The sequence below is a fragment of the Ciconia boyciana genome, chromosome 1, assembly GCF_034638445.1.
Source record: "Ciconia boyciana chromosome 1, ASM3463844v1, whole genome shotgun sequence".
NCBI classification, from domain to species: Eukaryota; Metazoa; Chordata; class Aves; order Ciconiiformes; family Ciconiidae; genus Ciconia; species Ciconia boyciana.
The window spans coordinates 8,848,774-8,870,818 of NC_132934.1; the positions used below are offsets into that span (position 1 = coordinate 8,848,774).

Genomic DNA, 22,045 nt, shown 5'->3' on the forward strand with positions numbered 1-22,045 from the left:
TGTAGCCATGATGGTCTGGGGATATCCAAGAGGAAAGATATTTGGTGAGACCAAGGGATGTAGTTGGAAAAAAGAAAATTAATAAAAATTTAATGAAATTTTAAATCAATACAAATAAATTAAATACAAATAAATTAAATTAAAATAAAGAAAAATTAAATGAAGAAAAAATAAAATTACACCCCCCCCGAGGCTTTCTCACATGCAAAACCCGTCTTCAGCTCTGAAAAAGCAGCAGCCAGCTTTAGGCGAAGCAGAGGCAGCGCGAGGGATTTCACTTGGTGAATCTGAGCAACAACTTTGGCTAACGTATAGAGCAAAAATATTTCACCGCCACCAATCCCAGTTCCGGGGATAATCACTCCCTTTTATCTAGTTTAGGTAGACAACACATGTAAGTGACTGGGAGGACCACGTAAGTTCGTTTTTCAGCTCTGCCAGTGTCAGGTGTATAAAAATAAAATAAAGTAAAATAAAATAAAATGAAATAACATAAAATAACATAAAATAAAATAACATAACATAAAATAACGTAAAATAAAATAGCAGAAAATAACGTAAAGTAAAATAAAATAACGTAAAATAAAGCAAGCTTAATTTCTCCAAGTCACAGTATCAACGTCAATCATGAGGTCGGCTTAAATAACGCAGCTCTGTCGAACACTAAATACACGCAGTAAGTGCTCGGCCTGAGCGCCTCTCCGCCGCAGGGCCGGGGCTGGCGAGGGCCGCGGCCGCGCAGTCCCGCGGAGCCGCGCCGCGCCCGCGTAAGGCTGGGCGTGACCATACGCACGTGCGCCTACAGAGACGCCCCCAGGCGCGCGCCCCCGCGCCCCTCACGCCCCCGCCCCCGCAGGTGCAACGCCCCGGGCGGGCCCCGCCCCGCGGCGGGGGCGTGGCCGGGCGCGGGGGGCGTGGCGGGACGCGGAGGGACGCGGGGCGGCGCGGAGCAGCGCGGAGCGGGGGCGCAGCATGAGGGCGCCCCCCGCCGGCCGCCCCCGCGCCCCCGCGCCATGGAGGGCTTCGCCGCCCGCGGCTACGGCACCGGCGGGCCGGACAACCGGCCGCTCTTCGGGGAGACCTCGGCCAGGGTAAGGGCTGCGCCGGGCGGGCGGGCGGGGCTCCGCTTCGCCGGGGGACGGGAGAAACGCTCCCCCAAACCCAGAGGGGGACCCCCAAAACGCCCCCCAAAACCAACCCTCCCAACAAATTAACCCCAGCAAAAAACCGCCGCAGCAACCCCCTCCCAGCTAAATGCCCCCCGCTAATGAAGGACCTCCCTCCCCAGCCCCCCCGGGGTAACGGCAGCCCTCCCCCGGGCTAAGAAAAGCAACGGGTACCGCAGGCAGCCTAACAACGGAAGGGAACCTGCCCAAATCCTGCAAACAAATTTAAAAAAACCCATAAAATAAGAAAGCGTATCCCCAGCCCCCCCCAACAGCATCAGAAATCAGTAAAGCAACAACAAAGCTGCACCCCAAAGGAAAAAATATAGAAGGAGCCCCCCAAATGCCAAAAGAAACCCCTCAAATTGCCAGAATTATTTAAAAAAAACCCAAAATCCTACAACAAAATAGAACAAAAACAAGCCCCTCCTGGTCAGTGCCCCAAAACAAAAACAATCCATCAAAACCACCCCAAACAAAAAACCCCCTAAATTTAAAAAAACCCCACATCCCCAGAGCAATCCCCCAAGGCAAGAACCCCTCCCCAAATAGAAAAGAAACTCCCAAGCCCCCCCCCCAAAGAAATAAACTTCCAAATAATCCCCCCCAAACCATCCCCCCTTCTCCAAGCCATCGCGGGAGCAGGGGCTCGGGGTGCAGAGAGCCCCGGGGTCAGGGGGACCCTCTGAAGGGGCGTGGGCGCGGGCAGGGGGTCACCCCAGCCAGGGTGCCCCAATCTGGGTGCCTGTGGCCCTGCAGCCCCCCAAAGCGGGGCTTAGGGCTGCAGCACCCCAAGCTGCATCTCACCAATTTTTTTTGGGGGGGTCTTTGCTTTGCTGGGGATGGGGGGGCTGCTTTTGGTGCCCTCCCGGTAATTCCTTTTTTTTCCTCGGACGGGTGCGCGGCGGTGGGTGACGTACAGCGGCACCGACTCTTCAGGTGTCCATCCCCGTAAGCCGCTCAGCCGGGCAGCTTTCGGCGCTGCTGCGGGTCGGTGTCTGCTTCGGGGGGCTGCGCTGGGGAGGGGGCTCCCCGGGGCGCTGCCCGGCATCGATATCCCTCGGGAATGGCGATAACTGGCGGTGCGCACCCGTTTCCAGTGGGGTGACAGCGGTTCGTGGCTTGGGGTTTGCCCCTGTTAGGAGAGGTTACCCATCACCGTGCTGTGGTTTGGAGGGGTGCAGGCTGAAATTGTGCTAAGTTATTCACAAAAGTGTATAAAATGCATCATCCCTCCCCCCAAATACTTGGAAATGCTGCTAACGTGATAACGTTTAATAAAAACATAAATAAAGTGATACCAGCCAAATTTTGGGGGAAAACCAGAATGATGTGAGATAGGAGGGGGACAGGCGGGACCTCCGAGAGGATGAATTGAGGGGGGACGGGTCTCCCCCGCCAGCGGGTGCCAGCCCTGATGGGGAGCACTGGAGGCAAGGGGACCTTCACCACAGTGCCCTGCGTGGGGGTCGCGATGGCTGATCCTTGTCCGGGGATTTTGGAAGCTTCCAGGGACGGGGACTTCTGGGGACCAGGATGTGCCGTCGGAGCTGGCCAGTGATCCTGGCAGGCAAACCCCAGCCTTTGCAGCCCAGGTCAAACCTTCGATCCCTGACCTCCCATCTCTTTCTGGTTGTGGCTCCGCTCGCAAAGGAGAGCGGTAAATAATAAACACGGGATGCTAGCTCCAATTCCCGGGCTCAAACAGGGATCCGGTGTCCTGCACATCACGCCCTGCCTATGTCCTGTGGCCCCGCTGGCTGTTTTTGAAACCTGTCTGACGGGACCGGCAGCGGCTGATGGTCTCTCGCTGCCATACCTGTGTCCGATGGACAAGGGATGGCCTGGGGTGGTTTCCTCTGCGATTCACGGGGGTTGCCTAGAGACAGATGCTGGTGAGGTCCGGAACGGGAAATGTTCTGTCTTGGAAATGGTGAAGCTAAACTTTGCCTTAAAATGGGAGCAGGTCTGCTGGGAGACGCGCGTTCGCCCGTGTCCTGGCTCTGCTTTTGGGTCTCTGCAAGTGATGGCCGGCGCTGGCAAACCAGGACTCTCTGCTCGGGCTGGGCACGAGGCCGTGGGGAGGGGCAGGGGCAGAGCTCGTGCCCCAGGAAGCCCTGCACCCAAATGAGGGGTCTGGCACTGTTGCCAGCAGTTGGAGATGGATGTAGAGATGGAGATGCCCTCTTCCTGCCTTCTTACGCTCTCCTGGTCTCCGAGGTGGTGGCTTTGGGGCTAAAACCAGGCTGTGGGGACAAGGGAGCTGGGCAGCAGCATCCGTCTCCTTCTCCAGCTGTGGTCCAGCTGCTCCTGCGAAGCTCGCCCCCCCCCGTGCCGGCTGCCGAGCAGAGGTTGGGGGCAAGCTAGTACTAAAAAGGTCTTTGGTGGGAAGGGAGAGTGTAGTGAGGCGATGCTGATGAATGCCAAGCGCTGTGGATTCAGCTGTGGTTACTCGGGATGCAGCACTGGCAGCGAGCGGGTATGAGACGATGCAAAGCAAAGGCACGAGCGGTAAGGTGACAGAGGAGACGGAGCATCACAGATGCAGGACTTCTTGGGACAGAAGTTGAAAGCAGAAGCTGCTTGGGTTCCTCCGTGACGGGAGCATTTAAATATAAGCATGCTGGTGGGTGTTAATTGCTGCGGGTTGGAAGCAGAAGGCGATAAAAAGAGAGACTGAGATGGGAATGAGGAGCTGTTGAGGGCACAACAGCATTTTCCCGTGTCTTGAAGCGGGAGGGTGGCCAGCGTGGTCCTGAGCACAGCTCTTCTCACGTGTAGCATGTACTATCTCCTATTCCACGGAGTTTAATGTGGCACTAGATTAAGTTATCCCCTATGGCTGCAGTGGGCTGGCTTCTCGCTGCGAATGCTGCTGACCATCTGGACTTGCTGATGCAAGGCATAAAAATGGCTTTTCCGTCATGCCTGCGGAGATGCCACCAGGTATCCACCCTCCAGGGGACCAGCCCATTCCCCCGTCCTGGCCAAGCCTCTGCCGGCAGCTTGTTCCCCGTGGGCTCAGCCCTCAAGCTGCTATCTTGGAGGATGCAAGGTGCCAAGCTGAAACGGGGTGAAGAGCAAAGCTGTTGCTCTGTCAAAGCCTGTGCTGCACCACAGTGGTGCGGATACACCCTCAGTCCTGCCTTGGCTTCCCTGTTGCTCAGAGTAATCCTGACCTAGATCCCAAAGGATCCTGGATTGTGCTCTCCTGCTTTGCGAGGACTCGATGCTTCGTGACCTGATCTCCCTTGCCCAGAGGCAGCTGGAGGGAGACCTCTGCACCGCAGCAGCTCCCTGGGGCCAGCCTGGTGCCTCCAGCCCCTAACACCCTCCCCAGAGTAGGGGGAGAGGGCAGAAACACTACTGCTTCGAAATGCAGCTTGTGCAATGCTGAAACAGGGGATTCATCGCCTGTCTGGCGAACAGCTCGCTACGTCTCGGCTGCTGGCTGGCTGAACAGGGATCCCCAGCAGCGCATCGCACACTGCTGGGCTGTATCAGAAGTTAGTGTCTGTGTGGGAGCACCCTGAGCCGGTGCAAGTGACCTCCAGCAGCCTGCATGCTCACTGTTTTGCTGCTTTTTTTTTTTTTTTTGCCTTTTTACTCTAGCAGCTATCATAATACATAGTGATGCTGGAGATAAATCCTCCCTGAATCAGCTGTGCTGGTTGCAAGAGCTGGCTGTGCTAGCTGGGTGACATGGCTTGTCGGACACACGGCTCATCACAGCCCATTTCTGCATGCCTGGTATCTACAAGTGTCTGCCCGGGCTGGGCTGTGCACTCGGACACGGCGCAGAGGTGAAAGGCTCCGTCATCCGCAATCCCTTTAGACCTCTCGGCCTCTGCTTGTGTATTTTTAACCTTTTTGCTGTGCTAAGCTGCCTGGGGCTGAAGTGTCAGCAGGCACCGGGGAATACAGCCTCTCGCCGCTTTGCCAAGCCTGGGATTTCAGGATCAGTGGCTCTAATCCCTAGATCCTGAAATACCTTCTTCTGCTGGCGGCGCATTTGGAAAATTTTAGCAACTGTGGGTTTAAGCATGGGGAAGGGGGATGCCCTGACCCACAGGGACTGGCGGCCACGCAGCAAAGCCGCTCCGCTGCCAGCATCCGTACCTGATCTGGCTGTCGCTGCGATGTCCATCGCTCGGCGGTGTGAGATGAGAGGTCCCCGTGCTGGGGGGATGCTCTCTCCCGCACCCCGTAAAACAGGCAGAGAGAAATGCTCTGTGGTCACTGCTGAGTCCGACCCCCTCGTTTTTTCCTGGCATACCAGTCTCTGTCCTGGCAAAATGGGTGAATTCGCCCCATCTTAAAATTGCCACACTCCAAGTCTCTAGTTAATTAGAAGAAACCTAATAATGGCTGAGTTTCTGGATGGTGTATCCTGTCTGCAGGTATGCGGCCGTGTGTCCGTCCCTCCGAGTCTCTCTGCGGAGAGCTGGCTGTGACTGTGCACCCACCGGGTTAGCTGTACGGGATGGCGACCCACTGCTGCTCTGCAGCTGGCTCCTCGGCTTTCCCTTCCCTTCCTCTGCTGTTTGAAACCTATCTCCCCACGGCACAAAGGGAGAAGGGATCCAGCTGCTCACCTCCTGCCACCCCTTTTGTCCCTGGGGAGCTGAGCCCGAATGCAAACTCCGGTCCCCCTCCATAAAATCGCCTTGGTGGGCTCAGCCAGGTCTGCAGCGTCAGGGCAGAGCAAAACCGCCATCCTCTCCTGATACCGGAGTTACTTTTGGGGGTAAGAACCCCTCCGCATACCATCTAGATTGAAGTTAGCTTTCAGTTCTTTAATTGATTTATTTTAGCTTAGGTGGAGCCCAGCTGAGCTGTCGCGATATGCTCTCGTGGAGGTAGCGTGCTTGCATTTTGCCCTGTTGCTTCTGTTATTTGCCTGGAATTATTTCTCTTCGCTCATTTTTTGAGGGTTGGTGGTGGGTACCTCACAGACGGCTCCCAGAGGCTGCTGTTGTATCGCTGACACCATGTGTGGAAACACCGGTGAGGAGAAGGGGGTTATGCCTGGCTGGCGAGGACCTTGCGCAGGGGGTGCTGGTGACGATTTCCTATGGAGGTGGGTCACTTCCCACTGCTGCAGCCACTGCTGTGCCCCCACAGCTTGGGGCCTCTGAGCTGTAGGACCATAAACGGTCTGGTTTTATGTAGAGGAGCTGGGGAGTAATAGATGAGGTTTTGAAGAGTCTGCTCGCTGTGGTCCTTCCCCTTAGGGACGAACACAACCAGGGCACAGCATCTGCCTGTTACTGAACTGCAAGCTTGGGCACCCGAGCTCCACCAAGCCTTAGGTCAGGGCTGGTGCTCTCCTGCAAGAGCGTGCTGTGCCCTCTGCCTCCTCCTCTTTGCTCTCTGCTTTCTCCTCCTGCCCTGCTGCTGCCATGCGTTACTGCTTCATGACCTGGGGCTTCTCCCTCTACAAATCGTCTTCCAAAATGTAATGTAGGAGGGAAGAAGGGTGCAAGACCAGGTGGAGGGAAACCTGGGTTGCCCTGCCTGCTGGCTGGGATGTCTTGGGCAAGATGCTTTCGCCGCTTGAACTCTTCTCACTTTCCTTTAACCATACCTATTTAATGACTCTCAGTATAATTAATTGAAGTTCCGTGTTTTTTCTCTCTGCACACCTTTGCTGTGGCTGTTCTTCTAGCATTTTATTTGGGGAGCTAGCCGTCTCTCTAACAGGGGTGTTACACCTGACTGCATGCAACCCAGTCTGACTTTGGCGATAGATGTTTATATTCAGAGCAGCACTGTGAAGAAAGGGAGGAGGCAGGAATCCCGGCAGGGATGGGAATGTTCTCCTTTTGCATCAAGTCGTTTCTTACCCAGCAAGTGCGTCAGTACAGGGTCCTGGCCTGGGCGCTCCTCTGAGCCCGCAGTCACGCAGCCCGGTGTCACTGCCGGTCCCTGCCCTGATGCCACCCGGGGTGGGACTGCGATGCTGACACCGAGGGGTACCTCTTCCCAGGTGCAAAAAGGTTGTTTCCTCCCAGCCAAGTGTTATACTGATGGGGAGCAGCAGGAAGAAGTGGGGGGGGATATCTGTCCGTCTAAGCAGGGCCACCCTGAGGCGAGTTCAGGTCTGCTGCTGTTAGGGGAGAACATTTGGGGTGCGGGGAACACTTCACCTCCTTGCCAGCAGCCCACAAATTCCCACCTAAGATACTATCAAGCCATTCGTTCTCAGGCGCTGAGGCTAAAATAAGCTTTTTCTGACAACCTCCGTCTGTGCACTCCCACTTTTTAAAAATTTTTGGAAAGGATTTGCACAACTGTAATCAATTCGGACGTAGTGAAGAAGCCAGTTGCAAATGAGCAAACCTGCTGCACAAGGACTTGGCCAGTACAACCTCCCTGCGGTCCATGGAGTCGGAGGAAGGGAAACCTTCCTGCGTGGCAGAGCCGGCCAGGGACCCCCGGTGCTGCTGGGTGCACTGGGGACAATATGGGTCCCGGCTGATGTGGTGCTCTCGGCGTTGTTGGTTACCGGTCTGTTTTATATGGGGCTTTTTGGTGTGGGTTTTTTTTTTTTGGCAAGGTGTGCGTGTAACTGTCCTCTCTTTTCTTCAGGACAGAGTCATCAATCTAGTTGTTGGCGGCTTAACGTCCTTGCTGCTTCTAGTAAGTATCCCCCATCCCATCCTGTGTTTCGTGCCTCCCTTAGGTGACGGGGTGAAAACCAGAGTTCCTCCCTAAAACGGGTGGTGAAACTTTACTGACCGAACAGGCTGTAGTTTGGGGCCCAGGTAGTCACTTTGGGGCACATCTGTCTTTTGAAAGTCTGACAACAGGAGAAGGAGAATACCTTTCTTCAAGCCATGTTTTAAGATCTGGCTGTGCAATAAAAAGCCCCAAGTCCACGGGCAGATTGTCCATCCCAGCTGAACGTGAGGCTGGGTGAGATGACAAAGTGCTTATGCCCCAGGAGAATGTGTTTGCTTCTCTTTATTTCCTTGTATTTATGATTTATTTCCCTCTATTTATGGCTTACAGTAGTTTTTCCAAAGTTTGGCACTTTGTCTCGCACTATGCTTTCCCCAAGCTTTAAAGACAAGCCCAATGCTATCGCGACTGGAGAGCATCAGTTCTGCCGTCCATGGCGGCAGCATCGTTTGCGAGCCAAGGTGCAGGGAGGTGGCAGGGAGAGCCAGGTGCCCGCTGGTGGAAAGCTTGCCTGAAGGGATGCTCCTACACGGGCAGCGTGCACCCCTGTGCCTGCTGGCTTTATGGGTACTTGGAGGAGGGTTTCCAGCAACAAGCCAGAGTAGCAAAGCTCTCATCGTTTTTTTTTTTCCCCACCCTTCCAAGTCTGCAGTTGTGTCAAAGTGATTTCTCTCCAGCTCTTCACGGGGTGGGAGTTAAAGAGCAGGGAGGGGTGTGCAGCCCTGCATGCAAGCGCTGCGGTACGCCAGCCATCGGGGCGAGCCTCTTCTCATTGCAGCTCTGACGGCAGGCGAGAGCAAAGTCTTCATCTTTGTTTTCCTCCATACAGGTCACTCTAATCAGTGCTTTCGTCTTCCCGCAACTACCTCCAAAACCTGTGAATATATTTTTTGCTTTCTGCATCTCCTTGTGTTGCATTTCTGCTGGCATACTTGTAAGTACCGCCACGTTTGCCGTGCAAGCTTTTGAGTCTATCACTGAGGAAGAAATCCGAATAAAACATGCTTTATGTGGTGCCGCCTTCTTTTTTTACACTTTCCTAGAAGAGCTTTCCTGCCCCCATAAAACAAGTTGTCAATACAACTTGCAGTTGCAGTTTCGTATTTACTGCAGAGTAAGCGTGTGAACTAAGCCAACACCTGCAGACCAGCTGTGATGCAAGACTTGTCACCTCCGTGACAATGCCACCTGTAGCTGCCAGTGCAGACAAAGTAGGAAACTGGAGAGCAGAGCAGTGAGATGGGAATGCAGGAAATGGATTGTGCCGCAGAAGACCAGGGGTGGAGCAAAACACTTGCACCTGAAGTGGTGGGGCCAGCCAGCCAGTTGCAGAAGTCAGTGACCTTTCAGGCACAGGGGATGAGTTACTGTGGCAGGAAGCCGGCGCCAGTTCACTGGGGCTGTAGCAGAGGTTCCTCTACTCACAGTTGCGGCATCCCAAGAGAGCTGGTCCCAGGCGTCGACAAAGGGAACTGGCAGGTCAGAGTTCATATAATGGTTTCGGTTGGAAGGGACCTTCAAAGATCATCTAGTCCAGCCTCCCTGCCTTGCGCAGGGACACCAGTGGCTCCTTCCTCTGCTGCAGCTTCTCATACTTGGAGCATTGTCCTTCCTCCAGCTGTGACCCGGAATGGTCGCAGCCCTGAGCTCCTGCCCCTTAACTGCTGGGTAGGCTGGGAGGGTGCTCTGTGTTGCCTGGTTCTACAGCTGGTAGCCATGACTCCGCCCAAGACAGATTGTGTAGTGCCAAACCTTCTGTTTGTCCTCATCAACTGGGGTGTAGCCAGTTTTAAGTGTTTAAAAAACCAAACCAACCCACCCACCCTCTTCAAAGCTGACAAGACAACCCATGTCTTCATAGCTAACCTGGCACCCTAGTTTCACAAACACCTTGCCAAATTCTTGTTTGTGTATTCCACAAGCATGCTAAGAAAACATAGGTGGGATTTCTTAATTGTTAAGAAAATTAGCTGGACTCTACACCTAGTCTTCTCTAGTCAGATGAAGCTGGGTTGTTTTACAGAAAAAGAACAACAAAACCAAACCCAACTTCTGGAAGTTACCAGTTCAGTTACTATAGAAAGTTTCCTCAGAAGTACCTGGCATTTTTAAGTAATACAAACTCCTTCTCTCTTCTAGATTTACTGGTATCGACAAGGAGACCTGGAACCTAAATTTAGGAACCTAATTTACTATATTTTATTTTCTATCGTCATGTTATGTATATGTGCCAACCTGTACTTCCATGAAGTGGGTAAATGATGGACATTGGGAATACCCAGCAATGATGCTACTGTGTCAGACTGCTTTCAGCTCAGCTCTCAGCTCTACTCGAGACACTTAAGTGAGGACAATCAGCCTGAGAGGAAAGAAGTGGGTTGTGCAAGGATAAATCAGTACATGATTTTCATGTAAATGTATATGTAATGTCCCTCTTGTTGGGGAGAATTATTGCCGTAAGATGTGACATTCTGCTTTTTTTTGAAGAGCTACTGTTGCACTTAATGAACATTCCAGTTGTACTGATGTTTCAGAATGGCACAAGCTTTTTCATTTTGGAAAAAACTGCATTTTTTTATTACTGTACAAATAAACTGCAGCATTGCAAGGATCTGTAGCAGTATAAATAAATGGCATCTTACAGTTACGTAAGACAAATACTCTTTATTTCGTTTAAACTGAATATACAATTATTTCTGTTCCCTAGGCAACCATTTGAAACTACAACTTATTTTTCACATTAACAAAACCACAGACTGAAAAAGACCAACTCTTGATTATGAAGAGCTAATTACAGAAATAAATAAAATAATTTATACATGAGTCTTTAGTTTCTATAGCTTTTTCTCTTGATCGCTAGCTAACAGGCTGCCGCTCAGCCTAGTGTCTGTTTCAAACCCTTGAATGTAGGAATTAATTGGCTTCCTTTGCCTCGGGGCCCTATGCCCAAATTCTCACAGAGCTATTTCTCCAAGACTTTGCCACCTCCACGCCGCCCCCCATCTACTAACTTGCTGCATAAATCACCTCTGGAGAAGTGGCTGGTAGCATCATGTAAACAGTGAGAGAGACAAATGTTCCAGCCTACTCAGAACAATCTTCAAAGAAGTTACAAGCTTGTGGGGGGAGGCTGGTGGGTCCCAGTGGCTTCCCTTTCTCATAGCCATTCCCTTTTTATTCAGCTTGCTGTAGTGATGAAGGAAAAGGAAAAAAAAAACCAAACAAACAACTTTTTCCACAAGTGATCTTTCTGAGCTCTGTCCATTGCCAGCAATGGACTCCTCAGGAACAAGCAGACCAGGCAAGTCCCGTAAGCATCTGTGTCTTCTTCCTATGCCGTAGACGTACTAACAAGCCAGATGAGATGGGAATACAGACCATTTCTTCATGATGCTGCCCATGCTCCCTGCAGTCTTTGATGGAACACATTTCTTCCTGAAATGTAACAGTCTCTTACTCCATGTGTTACAAGAGTCAGTAAGTGCAGAAATCCTCACCCATTCTTCATGAAACATGTGCAAACTAATTCTTGCTGCGGCACTAAGAGGCTACAGTCCACAATCCTTGACTTCTGTCCAGTTTTCCAGATGTGCAGTTCAGCACACCAGTCACAAGTCAGATCAGAATTGACCATGTGGATCCTAGCCGTGCGCACTGCAACAGAGGTTTTTTAAAACACTGAAACACCTCAGCTGAGACGCAGTACCTCAGGCTTCGGTTGGCTGCTCTGTAACCCTTTACAAATGAGGTAAATAGCCTGAGCAGAGAAAGTGCACTGTAGTGATTTCAAACTGGAAGTTTCTGTTTAAAGACATGGACTGACTGCTTTCTTTGGAAATGTGGCACAGGGTTGTAACTAATTTCACAATGCAAACACGGTCAATAGAAAATGGACACGATTACTGCTTCTCAGTGACAGCTCACTAAATCTTCAACATCCTTTGAATCTTCTGAGTCAGGACTGCCCAACGATGAGCCAATAATGTGTGATCCATCTCCGTGATGCTGTAGGATAGGATCTGTCAAGAGACATAGTACATTAGAACTACTATTTACTGTGCCATTGTAACAAGATATAAAAAACACACTGTAGGAGACAGAAAATGCAGTCTGGTGTTTTAACCAATTTTAAGGAAAGTTGCTCAAACTAGGCAGTTCTCAATTTCTAGTTTCAAGGTAAGCTATGACTAATATGGATGCAACCGGTGCGACTCACATTTGTATTCATCAGGTATTACTATACCAGGCCTAGTGCTGACCCTCTGATGGCTCTGCGAGGAGATCCTTCCTCTGTAAAGGAGTATTTGTTAGGTGCAGCAGTGGGAGAACATATCTGTGCTGCTTCCAAGTCTGAGATGACTATTGGCATTGGGAAGTGTGGCACAAGCTAGCAAGCCCTTCCAGGTGAGTGCTGTGCAAACACACCCCTAAACAGCCCAGCCCCTCACCATGAGAAGCATCAAGTGCATTACTGATGCCTCTGGTCTTCTCTCAAATACGAAACAAATTTCTTTCAAGCACCAGGCAAGAAGAAATGCACACTAAAGAAAGAGTTACTTACTAGCTTATGTGCACTAATTCAAGGCTCAAGGATGACAGCAACAGCTCAGCAAGTGATGAAGCAGCTGCTGTTCTAATGCTTTTCCCACAAGGTAAAGTGGGACTTTCTTGCACTTCTACTGATACCAGTTGGGTAACCAACTTGCTTAAAGTTTCATAGCAATGACATAGAAAATTATTTAAGAGAAAGCAAGGATCTATAAAGCGTTGTTTACAGAACTCAAAAGTGCCATACTGCTTTAATGAATCCTAGCTCCAGCATCAACCGTATGAAGGGACTGCTGTACCTGTTAGAGTTGTCAGGGGCAAGACTGATTCACTGTCTATATCATCCGTTGTCTGGATAAAACCATGGGAAGAAGGAACAATAAGCACAGTCTCATCATCTATTGTAGGCTGATCAACTTGTCCTTCTATCGTTGGAGAGCCCAGGTCCTGCACAACACAGAAGAACAGGACATGAGATTGTACTCTTGGTAGCATAAACAGAAAAACCTGCTTTGCTCAGCCATAGTCCATAGTAAGCAATAAACTCCCTGGATTAATTTTACCTCATTCAATTGAAATGTCAGCATCTGAGCTAGTTTACTTCAGCATTTATAGGGCATGCTTCATCCTAGTGCAGGCATCGAAAAACAAGATGAGAAGAATTCTACCCTGTGAGTAGTATGAGGGCAAGGGGAGAGGAAAGGAGACACTACAAGGTGGTGATAAAATGTTCTCTTGTAAGTCAAATATTTTGTCTATAAAGAGGAATAATTAAGCTTTTCCACTACTTGCTGTCTAGATGTTCTGATATACTGAAGCAATACCTTTTATAGTACTTACCAGTTCCACAAATGCAATAGCTTTACCTGAACTTAATACTTAGTTTCACAACTTCTGTGTCAAGTTTTAACTACTGAACACAGAGCTCAAAAGACCCATTTAAGTTGCTGTGCCTTGTTTGCCCTGTCACTTGCTGACTGTAGGTTGGCTCCAAACTTTTTTAGCTGAACCTCATTATATCAAAAAATTGGCAACACACTGATTCCTTCCAGGTACAAGTTGTCAATACCCCTCCTCTCTTCCAGTCCCGTAACAGCTGCTGCTGCTGCCGCTTCCCTGGCTCTCATAGTACTGGAATGGCAGTAATACATCTGGCTTACTTGGTGTCACAGCACACTCCGGCAGACTCCTGGTTCTGCAAACGCAGTGAAAAGACATCCTAGATAGTACTGCCAGAATAAGCAGAGATATTTGGATTCCAGTTTTTGTGTGTAACATGCGTAAGGTTTGTTCAAGATTCAGGAATCACTGATGCAGAATGCTAGCAAATATTGCTGGCAGAATGGAAGGTACCTGGATTTATCACTGTTTTCAGAGGGAGCAGGAAATGTTTGGGAGAGGTTACAGTCCCCTCTGTTCAAGAAAATCTTGAAGTTCCTCCACCTAGTTATAGCAAAAGTTACTTTCCTACATAGTTTCACAATGTTTTTGCAAAGGCAACTGCCTGAAAACCCCTTCCCTGGTGCTGCTGAAGAGGAGTTGACTACCTGTGCTGCAGCTCAGTGAATTAGACTTGGTCCAAACGTGTACCCATTCATGCAAGGCACAGCATGCCTGACCTGCAAAAGCTGCTTTCTGCGGAGAGCACAGCTGAACCTGCCCACAGTAAGCAGTATGTTGCAAGGCTTGAAACTGGGAAAAGGAGGCGTGAAAAACTATTGCCACTGTGGTAAATGGGCACCTTTCCCAGCCAGAAATAATAAAACCCTGCAGCATGACTGCCTGCTTCACACTACCCACACCCACAGTGACAATACAATACTGCCAAGTGCATAAAGATAACACTGGCTTAAAGAAAGCAAAATTTAGGCATGTCTTTCTAGAGTAACTTTTCACTTAGAATCACTCACAGACAGTTCACTATTTCCTAGAATTTAAATACACATGTCAAACTTGAATCTGACTAGAAGTGTAAGGCAAATTAGAATTACAAACTCCATTTGTTTTTCTGTCTAGAAAATAGTTTAGTACCTCTTTATATCCTGCTAGCCATAAGCGATTTCTACAAAGTTTAATTAGGAATTAGGTTTATAGCAAAAGTTTACTAATTCTAGCTTGAGAAGCTGAAATTTTCAACTGAGAGTAGAAAGCTGATGGGCTGCCTCAACTGTTGAGAATCTTATCACAACTATGTCAACCATGAAACAAGAAAGAGGAAACTGGAAGAATAATCCCCAGTTTTGGATGTATTCAGGATTCAAACACTTCTGTAGTAGCAGACTGTTGAGACGTACAAAGATCCTCCTCTTTGTAAGAGCATAATGGATATGCAGTGTCTATTTGTGCTGGTTTTGGCTGAGATAGAATTAATCTTCTTCACAGTAGCCTGTATGGGGCTCTGTTTTGGATTTGTGCTGGAAACAGTGTTGATAACACAGGGATGTTTTCATTATTGCTGAGCAGTGCTTACACAGAGTCAAGGCCTTTTCTGCTTCTCACCCCACCCCACCAGCGAGTAGGCTGGGGGTGCACAAGGAGTTGGGAGGGGACACAGCTGGGACAGCTGACCCCAGCTGACCAAAGGGACATTCCACACCATATGGCGTCATGCTCAGCATAGAAAGCTGGGGGAAGAAGAAGGAAGGAGGGGACGTTCGGAGTGATGGCGTTTGTCTTCCCAAGTCACCGTTACACGTGATGGAGCCCTGCTTTCCTGGAGATGGCTGAACACCTGCCTGCCCATGGGAAGGAGTGAAGGAATTCCTTGTTTTGCTTTGCTTGCGTGCGCGGCTTTTGCTTTATCTATTAAACTGTCTTTATCTTAACCCAGGAGTTTTCTCACTTTTACCCTTCCGATTCTCTCCCCCATCCCACCATGGGGGAGTGAGTGAGCGGCTGTGTGGGGCTTAGTTGCCAGCTGGGGTTAAACCACGACACCATTATAAACTTTTTCAAAGACAAAGCCTAACAAAGTCAAAGCATATCAACAATGGATTTTCAAGACTGATAAAGCAGAATTACAGCAACTGTAGAGCACAGTGTTTTAGAGAACAGGACTGGGTATTTGAATCTAACTCATCTCTTCCCACAGTCTAACCTAATCAAGCTTCTAAGGAAAGAGGTATTTCCTACCCACTAAGGAGAGTTATCTTCTTTTTAGCATCTCTATTTTATTCCTCTATCAATGAAGGAATTTAGTATAAACAATCCAAATGCCTGAAATAATTTGGATAAACTCATTTCTCCATCTCAGGTGTTGGAGCTGAATAAAACTGAGGCCAGAGAGCAAAATAGCTTAAATGCTTCAAATTCCAATTTAACAGATACTTAACTGGAGTGGTATGTTTAATACAAGACCTCAAAAATGGAACCTGTGGTGCACCTCAAAATATTTTATCAGATTCATAGAGCAAAAACTAAATACTCTACCTCACCTCCCTTGCTCAGTAGTCTATCTACCTGTAAAGTATGTGTGTTGGACAATTAACAGCCTAGTTTAAAGCAATAGCATCAAATAGTAATCAGATGAAGGCAACTGTTCGGTGCCACTAATATTCCCGCTTTCCACAGTCATCATGCAAAAGTACCCTGAGTAGTGAAGCAACTCCACGGCTAGTGAGGTATTCAATGCTCCAGACGAAGTCAAATACAAGCCTTAGTACCAAATTATTTAATTTGGTACGAAGCTATCACTTTCACACCCATAACAGATTAATGAAGCTCAAGGACAGAGGATCTGAACAAAATACTCGTAGAACTACAATATACATGAAATCACTGACATATTTCATACGAATAGCTTAACATAAAGGTCAAAGATGCAGTGAAATCATTCTCCATGCAGAAATGGGGAAAATATCAAGTATCATGCACTCCCTTACCTCAGTAACATAAGTGCTGGGTAAATCAGAGTGAGAATCCTCTTCCTGTTTCAGGCTGGCATCTGAAATCTCCTCCTCGGTTCTTACCATAACTCCATCCATCAGTTCACTACTATTCCTGCTGCTGAATTTGGAGGCATCATCTTCATTGTAGGCCGACTGTTCTTCATCACTCAGCTTGGACTGATGGATATTATCTGGGAAAGTATTTGCTTCTAGGGTATCAGGAGGATCTGTCAGGTCAGATGACTGAATATCTGAATCAACAGTAAGTTCTGCCTGAGTGACAGAGGAGGAGATATCTTCAGCAGCAACAGTGCGGATTATGACACTTGGCGTGTGACACTGCACTGTGACATTGTCGCTGGTATTTAACAAATGCTCTGGCTGTAAGCAGTATTTGCAAAAAGAGACACAAACAAAGAATGTCAGAGACTTTCCTCCAAACATCTTCAAATCTTTCAGCAGATAAAAGCAAAAGGATTCAAAGAACTCATTACTAAGTATAATTTAGAGTTTTACATATAAAGTATGTAGCCCAGATCATCTGTTCACCTTTCCTGGCCTTAAGTGATGAATTCGTAGACTGAATTTGGCATCAACTGTTCTTTAAGTCACAAATAAAGTAAATGCGTAATATGAAAGAGGCAACTGTTCAGGTGAGGATCACTGCAGATTCAAGAGATCGGAGGTTTTTTCACTGAATTTTACATCACTTTTGTTATTCAATCTCCAGTTTGCTTCCCCCTCCCTCCCTCTAATAAGAAGTAACACTGTCACTACTATACAAGTTTTGTGAACACCAATATTCATCTGTGAGAGTAACTGGAAACATCAGGAAACTGTAGTATTTTGTTTTGCTGGGGCAAGCCACCAGATGGAGACACCATGTTCAGCCACAGTAAGAGCTGAGTTGCTTACTAAGTTTTGAAGCAACTTGAAGTTGCTTTTTAAAAACAACACAAAAAAATTTTCTCACTCTTCAGTATTTTAAGCAAGGTAACACTGTTATGACTTAAGAACTGCTTTGCAAATTTAACATGCACATATAGAGGCCTGCATTATTATGTTCTCCTCCCCCCACTGCCCGAACTCCAATCTTTTCACTGCTCAAAATACATACCGATAAGGCATGAACTATGATCTGTTCTGGGGAGGCTGGAGCAGCAGCAGCAGCCGTTAGGGTCATGGTAGGACTAGTGGTCAGTGTTAAAGGAAGGCCTTGGCTTGAGCTTGTCTGTAGTAAGTATGTACCTGGTGTTCCAGTCGGCTGGAGATGGAAAGACTAGGAAAGACAATGCAAGTTTAATACCCAAACACACTGCCTTCCTGGGCCACATGAAGCACTCAGAGCATGCTTATTTACATGAACTAGCCTAACTGTAACTCCCCTGGAAAACAAACAAATCCAATCCTTACTGCACTGACTGCTGTACTGCACTCAAGAAGTAGAAAGAAACCCATCTATAGCCTTAGGCTACCAGACAAGTACTAAGGCTAAGAGTCAAGCAGGACTGTATTATGCTGTACAACAGCATGTAAGAAAGGTACAAATTCAACTGACTCTTAACATTGAGATGAAAGAGAAACTGTGCTATAAATTACAGTACAATGGAACTGAGAGAATCTTTACTTGCTGGGAGCTTCTTCTGGCTCCGTTATATCAGATTTCAACAAAAAAAAAAAAACCAAGCACAAAGGAAAACTTCATAGCACTAAGGTGTTAAGACAGATTTAAAGCATTTAACTGTAATTCACATGTTACTCCACAGCCCTAATGCATTACACTTTTAGAAATACATTTTGCTTTGAACTTTTAAGTTTTAGATCTCTTAACTTCTTCTTTCCACTTGAGAACTCTTGTTTTTGGAAATGCACAGTCCCATAGTCTAAGAAGTAGCTCTGCTTAAAAGAGAAAACACAGTAACAAATATCAGTTCTCTGTTACTTACTGGAAGTATCTCAAAGGTCTGTAGTGTTCCACTGTTTAGTGTTATTGTCTCAGAGTCAACAGTAGCAGCAGGGGAATCGGTTGAGGCTGCAAAAGCAAGAAAAAAAAGAAAAAGAAAGTATGTAAACCAAAATGTTTCAGCCCTGCAGAGAGCAGAACATAATATAATTACTACATAGCAGGGTACTGTTAATTCCAGTAATAACAAAAAGAAAACTGGCTGCAATCCTAATGACAAGGTTCTCTAATTGGTACCCAAGATACAAAACTATTTAAAGAGCACATTCTACAATCCAAAAGAGCAAAAGAAAAAAAATACGGTTTTAGTGCACAGGAATAAAAGCAGACAAATAAAGTTATCTGACGTGATCTAATTACTTTTTGTAATGAGAATTGTAAGAGGTTCTGGTGTAATGATATCCTTTGGATCATGTATTACTTGTTTTAAACTGGTGTCAGGTTTAATATTGCTATGTTTCCCACAGACTACTTTTTTTTTTGTATTTTTAACCTTTTCTGCCTTCCACAATACGTCCACCACTGATGAAACATCAGATGCTCCCCAAGATATTTGCCTACCCTGTGTGTTAGGACTGCAATGTGTAACAGCTGTAAGTATGCTTACTACAAGTGTGTAATTATTTATGCAATTATCTCTATTAATTCTAAAAGTAACAAAGAGAAGCATTGAAAACAGTTTATGTATCAGACATTTCAAAATCACCAGGTCCAAACAGCTCGTACCCAAAGCTTTATAAGATATCAAAAAACCTATTTAGATATGATTTCTACTTATTCTTAAAAAACTCACAAGTTCCAGGAAGCCGGAGGCAAATTAATACTTTGCCTGGGATTATCCAGTAATTCCATAAATACCAAAAGGGCAAAAGACCTACATGACGACAGCAGTGCTCCAAGCACTGGAAACTTGGGCATCTCAGACTCTGTGGCTTCAAAGTAAACTGATTTTGGTCTCTTAAGAAGACACAAGCTCCAATCTTGAAGCTTTTATTATTGTAGCGGCATGTTCAAGGTTTCCTGCTGCAGATTTCCTGGCACCTAGTAGCAGACAGCTGTAAAGTGTGGCCTGTCTGTTACCTAGGCAGTTATGTTCATAAAGCTGACAGGAATTACCCCTTTGAAACCCTGAACCTTTTATCAAATGCAGCTGAAATGGGCTAACAGGTTCAGCTCTCACAAGATTGGGGAACAGACACAAAAGACACTATGCAAAACTCACTTGGATTACACAAACAGAAATTCTTCAGGAAAGCAGACTAAAATGGGGAAGAAGGCTTGTTAGGCTGACAGGGGAAAGTGACATCACAAAATAACCATTACAGGATTCAATTCAGAAAGGACTACAGAGTCCAGCACTTCTTGCCCGCTCATCAAAACCCAATAGCCTTGACCAAACTTCATTGAAAGTATGAGACCACTGACGTATTACTACAGATAAAAAGTTCTTGGCTTGGTGTTGCATGACATTTTAATTAAGAAATAAACCAGATAAAATGAAGATGGCACTTAAGTAGATTAAGATAGGCTAATACAATGAAATTATGAACAAAAATTGTTTACCAAATGCTTATCTAGTCATAGTCTGAATAATCAGTTCTTAGCCCAATCAACTAATTTTGTAATCAGCAAGACTGAAGCACTAAATTTCCCAATAAAATTCACAAATGACAAACAGTGCAAAATAGGAGACAATGGAGACGACAGGCTGCATATGGGGTGACTGGAGTTACTTAATAAGACTAGTTACAAAAACAAACAATAAGCACTACAAGCGAAGTAGACCTGGTAATAAATGTTTGATAATGAGCAAAGTTCATCCTGAAGAGGATGGGAAGCAGCAAATTTAAAAAAAAAAAATACAATGGTTAGAGCAGATCATCAGCTGAACGTCAGTGTGACTCAGCAGCTAACACTTTCCAGAGTGTTTGTGCCTAGAAATAACTGCATAATACAGAGCAGGACTAGAAAAAAACACTATATACCTTCTCTTCAGAGTCCTTCATCAGAACTTAGGGACAACAGTGTATATATTTTACAAAAGGAGATCTCGTACACGATACTCTGGACAAGAGCTACCAGAAGAAGCTTAAGGAATAAACATATATACTGCATCTTCATTAAGAGGCTTGTGTACTGAAGCCTTTTCAAAGAACACATCATATGACAAGCTCCTGTGTGCATGCACACAGACAGACACCTACAACCTCTATGTCCAGGCGCTCCAATTGCAGCTTCTTGGTACTATTGTCACAGTAATACCTACGTTTGCCTAACAAAGTGAGAAACGGACAAATGGAATCCAGAAACCCTTAATCTGAAGTTATGGCAAGACCAAAGCAGAATTAATAAAATTCTTTAAGACATGCCCGCTTCTCCTTCACCATCTTAATATAAGAAAGATTTAGGTTTCATTAGAGGACAGCGAGTCGTTCGTTTCAGCTACTTACAGACATGTGTAATCTGGACTGGAATCTGCAAAGCTGCCATAGGGCTTGGTGCGTTGCCTGCGTTCTCCTCTAAGCGAGCCACTCGAATCTGCACGTGCTGAACCCCCGAACTGGAATTAGCGTTTGGTAATCCACTTCCCGATTTGTTCTCCGAAAGCTGGTGGCCTGGATTGCTTTTTTGGTTCTCATGGAGTTGTTTAAGACCCTTTATCAGCACTGAGAGAAAGAAAACTCATGCTAAAGCATGCTGAAGAAGCACATTTGAAATGCTGCATGTGAGATTTATCCAAGATGAAAAAAGTAACCAAAATCCTTCTGGATTTGGAACCTAAACAATTTATAGGGATATATGAACTAGAAATTTAGCATGTACATAAAACATATTTATAGTCAACTACTGGAGTGAACTTGATTTTCTCAAGGAACCTAGACATTTTAAGATGATTGGGAGAAAAAAGAAAAGCTCATAAAATTTTGGACTTCTCTAAAAACATGTATGGTATATCCCCAAGTTACAATCAAGTGCCAGTGTCACTAGTTGCGTAATGCTGCTATCAGAAATAAATCCTCCAATGTTACAAAAGATGGAAGCGGATTTGTTCAAGAGGTTGACAGAAGTGTCACTGGAAATAGGGAGCAAGAGACAGAACTAATTTCTCAGTGCCTACACTGCAATTCTTCACGTGTGCATGAAGCGGCCTGCTGCTCCAACAAAACCACCTGCCTTTCTTCCTTATGATTACTCCGGTCCCACTGAGGGAGGAGTTGACATATTTAAGGTTACAAAAGCTGAGGCCTCTGCTTTTCTACCACTCAATACAGGGAACTGCTAAACATCTCCCACCCTTGACAGCATGACGTTTTGTCTGGGAAAAGAGAGTGAAACCTGTTGATGCAGTGGTGTATTTAAACTATCAATTATTTGATGCAACAACTGTCTATTAACATATGGTTTATACCATATTAAGCATTACAGGGCTACCCTCTCAACTGCAGCCTCCAGGCATGACTAATATATAACTCCACTGACTGCTGGATCACAGCAAAAGTGTCCATTAAATTACACCTTTCATTATGATGTGACTAATCTCTCTGATTTTTTTTCCTCTCCCCAAGACAGAGAAAAGGAGGACTGAAGGTCATGGAGACTGAAATACCCTTTGGCTCAGGCGCTAGTTTCTCTGACTAAGAATGAGAGCTATGAGAGACGTATTTGGGGAGCTTTATACTCCCGATTTCTCCCCTCCTCCTCACTGTGCAGCTAGTAGTAAATCTATGTTCTGTCTACAGCTGAGGTTCCGCACCTCACGCATTACATTTTAACATTTTAAAGGTAACAGGTCTAAC

General features: G+C 46.7%; 2 protein-coding genes across 2 annotated transcripts in view; one reads left to right on the forward strand and one right to left on the reverse strand.

The window, feature by feature from the left end:
* Positions 1–929: 929 nt before the first annotated feature.
* Positions 930–10,566, forward strand: TMEM243 (transmembrane protein 243). The gene is made up of 4 exons (XM_072858356.1): positions 930–1,091; positions 7,758–7,808; positions 8,680–8,784; positions 9,990–10,566. Exons 1-4 carry the CDS (start codon positions 1,014–1,016, stop codon positions 10,110–10,112), a joined length of 357 nt encoding a protein of 118 aa, XP_072714457.1. The 5' UTR covers positions 930–1,013; the 3' UTR covers positions 10,113–10,566.
* DMTF1 (cyclin D binding myb like transcription factor 1) overlaps positions 10,471–22,045 on the reverse strand; it is a 31,471-nt gene continuing 19,896 nt past the window's right edge. The window contains exons 12-17 of the mRNA XM_072858266.1: positions 20,699–20,914; positions 18,232–18,317; positions 17,403–17,564; positions 16,280–16,666; positions 12,698–12,845; positions 10,471–11,869 (exon numbers count right to left, since the gene is read on the reverse strand). Coding sequence (XP_072714367.1) covers positions 11,760–11,869; positions 12,698–12,845; positions 16,280–16,666; positions 17,403–17,564; positions 18,232–18,317; positions 20,699–20,914 — 1,109 coding nt within the window. The 3' untranslated portion in view covers positions 10,471–11,759. The remainder of the gene's footprint in view (positions 11,870–12,697; positions 12,846–16,279; positions 16,667–17,402; positions 17,565–18,231; positions 18,318–20,698; positions 20,915–22,045) is intronic.

Coding starts and splice junctions, on each gene's coding strand:
- TMEM243 (XM_072858356.1), top strand. CDS start 1,014: ATGGAGGGCTTCGCCGCCCGCGGCTACGGCACCGGCGGGCCGGACAAC. Junction 1,092..7,757: donor TCGGGGAGACCTCGGCCAGG/GTAAGGGCTGCG, acceptor TCTTTTCTTCAG/GACAGAGTCATCAATCTAGT. Junction 7,809..8,679: donor TAACGTCCTTGCTGCTTCTA/GTAAGTATCCCC, acceptor TCCTCCATACAG/GTCACTCTAATCAGTGCTTT.